This window comes from Aotus nancymaae, unplaced genomic scaffold (assembly GCF_030222135.1).
Source record: "Aotus nancymaae isolate 86718 unplaced genomic scaffold, 86718_ANA_hifiasm-v0.15.2.pri h1tg000028l, whole genome shotgun sequence".
In the NCBI taxonomy this organism is placed as follows: Eukaryota; Metazoa; Chordata; class Mammalia; order Primates; family Aotidae; genus Aotus; species Aotus nancymaae.
The window spans coordinates 9,047,887-9,057,857 of record NW_026988441.1 but is presented as its reverse complement, the minus strand read 5'-3'; the positions used below and the strand labels follow the sequence as shown (position 1 = coordinate 9,057,857).

At 50.2% G+C, this 9,971-nt stretch overlaps 1 protein-coding gene across 1 annotated transcript; it reads right to left on the bottom strand.

The window, feature by feature from the left end:
* Positions 1 to 5,307: 5,307 nt before the first annotated feature.
* Positions 5,308 to 6,833, bottom strand: NANOS2 (nanos C2HC-type zinc finger 2). Its single transcript, XM_064380676.1, has one exon. It carries the CDS (start codon positions 6,747 to 6,749, stop codon positions 6,336 to 6,338), a length of 414 nt encoding a protein of 137 aa, XP_064236746.1. The 5' UTR covers positions 6,750 to 6,833; the 3' UTR covers positions 5,308 to 6,335.
* Positions 6,834 to 9,971: the final 3,138 nt, after the last annotated feature.

The window sequence follows — 9,971 nt, the reverse complement described above, 5'->3', positions numbered from 1 at the left end:
AGAAGGAAGGAGGGAAGGAAAGTGGGGAGGAGGAAAGGAGAAAGGAAGGAAGCAAGAGGTAGAAGGCAAAAATGACAGATGAATAGACACATTAAGAGAGAAACTGGGTCGGACACAGTGGCTCATGCCTGTAATCCCAGCACTTTGTGAGGCCTAGGAGGTAGGATTGCTTGAGGCCAGGAGTTCGAGGCTGCTGTGACCACTACACTGCATTCCAGCCTGGGTGACAGGGCAAGACCTTTTGGGGGAGGGTAGAGAGAAAGAGAAACTGAATGATAAACCTAAAAGTGATCTCCTAACATTCTTAGTACAGATTAAAATTTAAAATAAAGACTTTTGTTAATAATTTGATCTTGGCCAGGTGTAGTGATTCACACCTGTAATCCCAACATTTTGGAAGGCTGAGGCGGGTGGATCATTTGAGGTAAGGAGTTCGAGACCAGCCTGGGCAGCACGGTGAACTCCCATCTCTACTAAAAATACAAAAATTAGCTGGGTGTGGTGGTGCATGTCTGTAGTCCCAGGTACTCGAGAGGCTGAGGCAGAAGAATCACTTGAATCTGGGAGGTGGATGTCTCAGTGAGCTGAGATCATGCCACTGCACTCCAGCCAGGGCGACAGAGTGAGATTCTGTCTCAAAAAAAAAAAAAAAAAAAGTGTGATCTTTTCCCTTCTTTTGTATAAAATTCTCTAGAAAGGGCCAGATTCTGGTTAGCACTGGAAATCAGCTCTAATCTATGGTCACCACTCATCAGAACCCCTGGAACCCCATGTTTGGACAAATCCAGTTTCAGAGACCAACACAGTGGTGGGCATTCTTGGCCACTGTGGGAGTGTGAGGTGCAAAAACAAAGCCATGGACTTATAAACTTCAGGGCACAATGGGGACTCTGTGAGGCTCTACGTCTATCCTTAGTGGGTCTAATTTTCCTTCCCTGGTTCTACCTGGGTGTAGGACTCTTCTCCTCCTCTCTCTCATAAGCCCAAAGTGGTGCTGGAGGGAAGAGGCTGGAGCATTTGCTTCTCTCTGCACGGAGTCTCGCTACTGTCTTCTCTGATTTGCTCAAGGGCGCATCGGGTGGGCAGGGTGGTGTCTGGTGCACACGGGCACCATGCAGAAGTCTCCAGTGGCCCCTGCATGCCCACTCTGCTCCATGTATCTTCTCTGATCCCAGGAGGCTACCTTGTGTGCTCTTCATCTGCCTGCCTCCCTGGTCTCTGGTTCATGGGAGGTCACTGCAGGAGACGGGGCAGGTGCCGGAGAATGACCAGCTGGCCTGCATCTGGCCTCGACCTGTCCACACCTGCAGAGCTCCTGTGCCTTTTCCCATAACTCTCTGCATGCAGCCTTCTCACAGGCTCCAGACTAGACTTAGACACAGCACCCATTTCAGTCCAGACTCCCTGGACACCTCCTCAGGGTCCCCAGTGCCTTCCTTTCCTGTGGTTGTTATGACAAAATACTACAAACTGGGCGGTTTAAAACAAGGGAAACGTAGCTGGGCGCGGTGGCTCACGCCTGTAATCCCAGCACTTTGGGAGGCCGAGGTGGGCAGATCACCTGAGGTCAGGAGTTCGAGACCAGCCTGGCCAAAATGGTGAAACTCTGTCTCTACTAAAAATACAAAATTAGCCAGGTGTGGTGGCACATACATACCTGTAGTCCCAGCCACTCAGGAGGCTGAGGCAAGAGAATCGCTTGTGCCTGTGAGGCAGAGGTTGCAGTGAGCCGAGATGGTGCCACTGCCCTCCAGCCTGGGCGTCACCTACCCTCAGGCTGGGCTGGGTGTCCTTATACTGGGCTCCTTCTGCCCTGCAGCAACACCACAGCTCTGGGCTTGGGGCTTTTTCTTCTTTTTTTTTTTTTCCCCAGATTTAACTTGGGAGTCTCTGTTGGGCAGAGCTGCTTTTTTTTTTTTTTGAGACAGAGTCTTGCTCTGTCACCCAGGCTGGAGTGCAGTGGTGAGATCTTGGCTCACTGTAACCTCTGCCTCCCAGGTTCAAGCAATTTTCATGCTTCAGCCTCCTGAGTAACGGGGATTACAGGTGTGCGCCATCATGCCCAGCTAAGTTTTGTATTTTTAGTAGAAATGAGATTTCACCGTGTTGGCCAGGCTGATCTTGAACTCCTGACCTCAAGCAGTCCTCCTGCCTTGGCATCCCAAAGTGCTGGGATTATAGATGTGAGCCACTGCACCTGGACCAGAGCTGCATTTTTGGAAAAGGACCTTGTGAGCAGAGGTCTTTAACTGGGGTCTTTAGTTTTCTGTGTAATCACAGAGACCCAAAAAGCCCATGGCTGGATTTCAGACAATTGCTTGTATCCAGGAGGCGGAGGTTGCAGTGAGCCAAGGTTACACCATTGCACTCCAGCCTGGGCAACAAGAGAGAAACTGTGTTTCAAAAAAACTACAAAAACCCCAGCCTCTCCTCTCAGTGTCCATTCCTGTAGTCTGCCTTGCTTCTCTATAAAGGGAAGAACTTGACACTATGTATTTACGGGTTGGCAGTGTTCTCCCTCCTCCAATAGCATGACAGCTCCATGGGGGCAGGGACCTTGTCTGTTTTGCTCACCACTGTACCCTCAAGGCCTAGAATAGTGCCTCGCCCAAAGTAGGTGCTCAGTAAACATTTGTGGAAGAATAAGGTAGAAGAAATCCTGATGTTACATATAACGTTTCGTGCATGTGTGCATTTCCCCGGGGTGGGGACCATATTTTCTTTTTTCTATTTTATTATATTATTTATTTAATTAAATTAATTAATTTATTTTTTGAGACAGAGTCTCGGCTCACTGCGACCTCTACCTCCCAGGTTCAAGCAATTCTCCTGCCTCAGCCTCCCGAGTAGCTGGGATTACAGGTGCTTGCCACCACGCCTGGCTTATTTTTGTATTTTTAGTAGAGATGGGGTTTCACTATGTTGTTCAGGATGGTCTCAAATTCCTGACCTCATGATCCACCCTTCTCAGCCTCCCAAGGTGCTGGGATTACAGACATGTGCCACTGCTCCCGGCCTAATTTTTGTATTTTTAGTAGAGATGGGGTAACTGAGTAGCTGGGACAACAGGTTCGAGCCACCACACCTGGCTGATGTTTGTATTTTTAATAGAGATGAGGTGACTAAGTAGCTGGGATTACAGGCACACACCACCACGCCTGGCTAATTTTTGTATTTTTAGTAGAGATGGGGTTTCACCATGTTGGCCAGGCTGGTCTCAAACTCCTGACCTCAGGTTATCTGCCCACCTTGGCCTCCCAAAGTGCTGAGGTTACAGGTGTGAACCACTGTGCCCAGCCTATTTTTAATTTAATTTTTAGAAACAGGGTCTCACTTTGTCACCCTAACAGGAGTGCAGCGTCAGGGTCATATCTCACTGCAACCTCTAACTCCTGGGCTCAAGTGATCTTCCCGCCTCAGCCTCATGAGTAGCTGGGACTACAGGCCAGTTCCAGCATGCCTATTTTTTTGTAGAAACTGGGTCTCACTATGTTGCCCAGGCTGTTCTCAAATTCTTGGCCTCAAGTGATTCTCCACCTCCGCCTCTCCGAGTTTTGGGATTACAGGCATGAGCCACTGAGCAGGGCAGGGACCACAGTTTTCAGTGCCTCTTCAGTGGGGTCTGGGGACTCCAAGTGTTTTTGGTTTGTTCTGTTTTGAGACACAGTTTTGCTCCTGTTGCCCAAGCTGGAGTGCAATGGCAGGATCTCGGCTCCCCGCAACCTCCAATTTGTGGGTTCAAGCAATTCTCCTGCCTCAGCCTTCCGAGCAGCTGGGATTACAGGCATGTGCCACCACGCCCGGCTAATTTTTTGTATTTGTAGTAGAGATGGGGTTTCACCGTGTTAGCCAGGATGGTCTCTATCTCCAGACCTCAGACGATCCGCCCGCCTCAGCCTCCCAAAGTGCTGGGATTACAGGCGTGAGTCACCTCTTCGGGCTCAAAGTTTAAGAACTACCAAAAAGCCAGTCCTGAAAGACCCCTTGGGCTCACAGGTCCAGAGAAACCCGGACAGGACATGAAAAGGGAATGGAGGTCAAGTTGGAGGCAGGGAAGGAGTCTGAGAGCCAGTTCACAGGTTGGCGGATGTATGGGGGGCAGGCTGGGAGGGGAATCCAAGGCCCCTTCCTGTCCTGCCTCCCGCTTCCCCTGTGTTGGGTTGCACAGCCACTGAGGTCAAAGCCAGATGAGAGGATGGAAACAAAGGCTGGGCACAGTGGATCACGCTGTAATTAATCCCAGCACTTTGGGAGGCCGAGGCAGGCAGATCACCTGAGGTCAAGAGTTTAGACCAGCCTGGCCAACCTGGCTAAACCCCATCTCTAATTTAAAAAAAATATATATATATATATATTTTTTTTATTTAAAAAAATATATATTTTTATATATAAATATATATATAAATATATAAATTTAACCGGACATTCTAGAGGTTGAGGCAGGAGAATCGCTTGAACCTCGGAGGCAGAGGTTGCAGTGAGCCGCGATGATGCCACTGCGCTCCAGCCTGGGTGACAGAGCGACACTCCATCTAAAAACAAACAAACAAACAAACAACAATAACAGCAACAAAACAAAAGGCCAGGCTCGGTGGCTTATGCCTGTAATCCCAGCACTTTGAGAGCCCAAGGCGGGTGGATCATCTGAGGTCAGGAGTTCGAGTCCAGCCTGGCCAAAATGGTGAAACCCTGTCGCTAGTAAAAAATACAAAAAAAGCTTGCTGGCCACGGTGGCGCACACCTGTAATCCCAGCTACTTGGGAGACTGAGGCAGAGAATCACTTGAACCCAGAGGCGAGCCAAGACCCGCCATTGCACTCCAGCCTGGGCAACAGAGCAAAACTCCGTCTCAAACAAAAACCAAACAAAACCCAAATTACCGCGTGTGGTGGCACACACCTGTAGTCTCAGCTACTTGCCACCCCGTCTCTACTAAAAATACATAATTAGTCAGGTGTGGTGGTACGTGGCTGTAGTTCCAACTACTCAAAGAGACTGAGGCAGGAGAATCGCTTGAACCCAGGAGGCAGAGGTCGCAGTGAATTAAGTGCACCACTGCACTCCAGCCTGGGCAACAGAGCGAAACTCTGTCAAAAAACAAACAAACAAAACAAAAAACCAATAAAACTCAAAAATTATCCGGGTGACGAGCACCTGTAGTCCCAGGTACAGCTACTCGGGAGGCTGAGGCTGGAGAATCACTTGAACCCGGGCAGTGAGCCGAGATGGCACCACTGCACTCCAGCCGAGGCGACATCGCAAGACTCTGTCTCACAAAGAAACCGAAGACAGAAACAGATAGAACCATTTCAAAGACGACTGGAAAAACGTTTTATTCACCAGCGCTCAATACTCAGGGTCTGAGCCAAAAACTGAACAACTTAAAATCTGACTGGGGCCCTTCTTTTCTTTGCCCCTAAAATAAAATCTAGGCCGTTGCCTTTCCCATCCAGGTACTCAAACTCCTTAAACGTTGGAGGATGAAACACACAGGAGGAAAAAAAAATGTCCTTTAGACAACTATCGTGATTTGTGGGGGCGGATGGTAGGTGGCGGAGTGATGTGTGGCTCGCTGGAAGAAAGGACCCGTCGGTGATCTGGGGATGGGGGCAGGTACCGAGTGCAGTGGGCTGAACAAGGAAAAGAGCAACCACGGAGCATTGAAACGGGTCAGCTCACCCCACTGCTCTCCATCCACAGGTGAGTCTGCGAAGACATGGTGCTCTCCAGGGACACGGGGCCGTCCAGCGTCCCACTGAGGTCCTGATGGATGGATGCTGAGGGCACGGAAGGAATGAACCGGTGTGATCCACGATGACACTGCGGTTCTGCAGGAGGCTGAAGGTGGAGAAGGCTGGTCTTAAGTCGACATCCCGTCTTGAAGTTCTTGGGTGGGCACATCTGAGCCAGCCTTGTTCAGTGTCTCCCGAGGGCTGGCTTGGAACAGCACCAAGGAATCCTGGAGGTTCGAAGATCCAAGAACTCCAGGGGGAACGGAGAAGTCGAAGTGGCAGGGCTCTTGTCACCAGCAGGCCCCACGGGGACAAAAGATCCACGAACCGGGGCCCAGAGGGCGCTGCAGGGCTGTGCAGGCCGGGTTCCCGGCACACCAAGGACCCTCGGACGCCTACAGGCCAGAGCTCCGAGGGCTGACAGGTCCAAGGGGGCGGGGCTGGCCTGGCTCCCAGCAGCCTCCCCTGTTTCAGGATCCAGCAGGGTGGAGTTCTCGGGGCCAGAAATTCCAAAGGGCTGGGTGACTGGAGAAGAGAGTGGAGGGACTTGGGTAGGATGGACCAGGAGGGTCAGGGGTGCGGGTGGTGGGCATCTCACGGTCCTCAGCGCTTGACCCTGCGTCCAGCCGAGTTGCGCCCGCTGCGGCGGTACAGGGACTGCTGGCCACCGTTGAGCGGGCAGTACTTGAGTGTGTGGGCCTGGCCGCCGGTGGCCCCGCACACAGGACACACGTAGTGCCTCAGGATGGGACACACCACCACACCGTCTGGTGTCTTCAGCTGGTGTGAGGAGTAGACATTGCGGGACTCCCCGTTGTGCTTGCAGAAGTTACAGAGAGTGCCCAGGCCCCCGGGGGCCCCCGGCCCTCCCACCCCCTGATCCTCCAGCGGGGGCCTGGGACTTGGCTCCTCAATCTCTTCGGTCTCCAGCTTCTGCCCCCGACTCTCAATCAGCGCCCATACCAACTGGCTCAGGTTGAAGTAGTCCTTCCACATGTCGAAGGGTGGCAGCTGCATGGCACCAAAGCAAGAGTGGTGGGCGCTGGACAGGGGCTGGGGCTGCAGGCCTGTGGGCAAAGGCAAGAGCAGCAGGCGTTTCCCAGAGTAGAAAGGAGCTGCACCCCCTTTTATAATCCCCAGAAAGTCTTCTAAGCAAAGGTGGAGCTTAGGATTTAAAGGGGCCACTCCCGCCCATAACCCCCATCTGACTTTAGTACTTCATGGAGATCTGGAAGGAAGTCATTCCCCTGGTCTCTGGTCCCTGCTCTGCCACCAAGGTGTTCTGTGTCCTCTGAGAAGACAGTTCCACTTTCTGTGCCTCAGTTTCCCTATTTGTTCAAAGAAAGTCCATGTTTGCAAATATCCCCCATCCCTAGGCTGGAGTGGCTGCACCCTTCGTAGACTTCAAAGCTATTCCTAATCATCATAACAGCCAGGTTGGGTGCAGTGGCTCACACCTCTAATCCCGGCAGTTTGGGAAGCCGAGGCAGGAAGATGGCTTGAGCCCAGAACCTCTAGGCCAGCATGGGCAAAATAGCGAGACCTTCTCTACAAAAAATAAAAAGACAAAAATAATAACATGATCTGATTTCTTTTATTTATTTGAGACACTGTCTCGCTCCGTCATCCAGGCTGGAGTGCAATGGTACGATCTCGGCTCACTGTAACCTCCGCCTCCTGGGTTCAAGTAATTCTCCTACCTCAGCCTACAGAGTAGCTGGGATTACAGGTGCCGGCCACCAAGCCCAGCTATTTTTTTTTTTTTTTTGAATTTTTAGTAGAGACGGGGTTTCACCATATTGGCCAGGCTGGTCTTGAACTCCTGACCTCAGGTGATCCACCTGCCTCAGCCTCCCAAAGTGTGGGATTACAGGCATGAGCCACTGCTCCTGGCCTATTATTTTCATTTTACAGAGAAAGCTAGGAAGCTTGGAGAGGTTAAGGAATGTATCCAAGGTGACACAGCAGGGAAATGGCAGAGCCAGGTTTCATACTCACTCTGGGAACTGGGAATTGATGTTAGAAGTGGCAGAGGACCTTGGTATGGGACAATCTCACTTAGAATGCCCCCTCTTGCGCTGGACATGGTGGGTCATACCTGTAATCCTAATACTTTGGGAGGCTGAGGCTAGAGAATCACTTGAACCCATGAGGCAGAGGTTTCAGTGAGCCGATATCGCACTGCTGCACTCCAGCCTGCGTGACAGAGCGAGACTCCATCTCAAAAAAAAAAAAAAAAAAAAAGATGATCCTGAAATTTGAGAACAGCATGGGGGCTGGAGTGGCTAGAATGGAGGGAAGGTCCCAAAATGAAGCCAGCATGGTTTGCAGGGGCTGGACACCCTCAGACTCTGAACATCTCCCTTAGGGCATGTTTTGGAATTGGTGGGGATGTTTTGAGTTTGTCACACTGATTGGGGGTGTGGCTGGATTTAGTAGGTGGGGACAAGGGATGGCAGTTCACATCATGAAGAACTGTTCTGGACCCAGTTAACTTTCCAGCGTCCCACTGAATACCCATCTAGGTAGAAAAACCCATTTATAATTATCCACATTCAGAACCTGGCTATGTTATATATATGTATGTTTTATACATAAGCACTAAGTGCTTTTTTTTTTTTTTAAATGGAGTCTTGCTCTGTCACCAGGCTGGAGTGCAGTGGCGTGATCTCGGCTTACTGCAACCCCCGCCTCCCGGGTTCAAGTGATCCTCCTGCCTTAGCCTCCAGAGTAGCTGGGACTACAGGCGTGTGCCACTACGCCCAGCTAATTTTTGTATTTTTGGTAGAGATGGGGTTTCACCATGTTGATCAGGCTGGTCTCGAACTGCTAACCTCATGATCCGCCTGCCTCGGGCTCCCAAAGTGCTGGTATTACAGGCATGAGCCACCACACCGGGCCAGTGCTAAGTGCTTTTTGCAATATTTTAAGATAACACTAATTTTTCCTGGAATGCAACTACTGTGTTCATTCTGGCCTTCAGTGGTTTTTCTGAGAACTTTATTCAGTTATTCACCAATTCTAGAAGCCAACACACTTAAGGCAATGCTGCTTGTGGTATCTGTCCCCAAACAACGTACCATTTGTTTGTATCTCATTCATGGTGAATCTACACAGAGAGGCTAGTGTCTGCCCGCTCAGATGATTTTTAGAGTGTCTATGCCTGAGATTTATACACTTAAACAGACATTATTTTATTATAAATTACTGTCTTTATATTTTCCCTTTGTATTTTAGTTAGGACACGATGTCCATTTTTGAAAATAAAATGTGTGGCTGGGTGCGGTGGCTCACGCCTGTAATCCCAGCACTCTGGGAGGCTGAGGCAGGAGGATCACTTGAGGTCAGGAGTTCAAGACCAGCCTGGCCAACATGGCAAAACCCTGCCTCTACTAAAAATTCAAAAATTAGCCAGACGTGGTGGCATGCACCTGCAATCCCAGCTACTTGGGAGGCTGAGGCAGGAGAATTGCTTGAACCCAGGAAGTGGAGGTTGCAGTGAGCTGAGATAGCACCACTGCACTCCAGCCTGGGTGACAGAGCGAGACTCCATCTCAGGAAAAAATAAAAAAATAAAAAATAAATAAATAAAATTTGTATGTTGGTGGGCTATATTACCTATGAGTTTAATTTTCAAGATCCTAAAGGAGAATTTCAAAATGTTATCTATGGTGTTGGGGGTCCTCTCTTGACCCCATCCATTGTCCCAAATTCTCATGCCTGTAATCCCAGTACTTGGGAGGATAAGGCAGGAGGATCACTTCAGCCCAGGAGGTTGAGACCAGCCTGGGTAGTATAGTGAGACCTAGTCTCTATAAAAAGTACGAAAAAAGGCCGGGCGTGCTGTCTCACACCTGTAATCCCAGCACTTTGGGAGGCCGAGGCAGGTGGATCACGAGGTCAGGAGTTTGAGACCAGTCTGGCCAATATGGTGAAACCCCATCTCTACTAAAAATACAAAAATTAGCCGGGCATGGTGGCTTCCACCTGTAGTCCCAGCTACTCAGGAGACTGAGGCAGGAGAATCGACTGAACCTGGGTGACGAGATCGTGCCACTGCATTCCAGCTTGGATGACAGAGCGAGACTTTGTCTCAAAAACAAAAGTACAAAAATATTAACTGGTGGTGCATGCCTGTAGTCCCAGCTACTCAGGAGGCTGAGACAGGAGGGTTGCTTGAACCCAGGAGGTTGAGACTTCAGTGAGCTGTGTTCGTGTCACTGCACTCCAGCCTGGGTG

Bases quoted from the DNA above. Each gene is read 5' to 3' on its own strand.
- NANOS2 (XM_064380676.1), bottom strand. From the start codon at position 6,749: ATGCAGCTGCCACCCTTCGACATGTGGAAGGACTACTTCAACCTGAGC.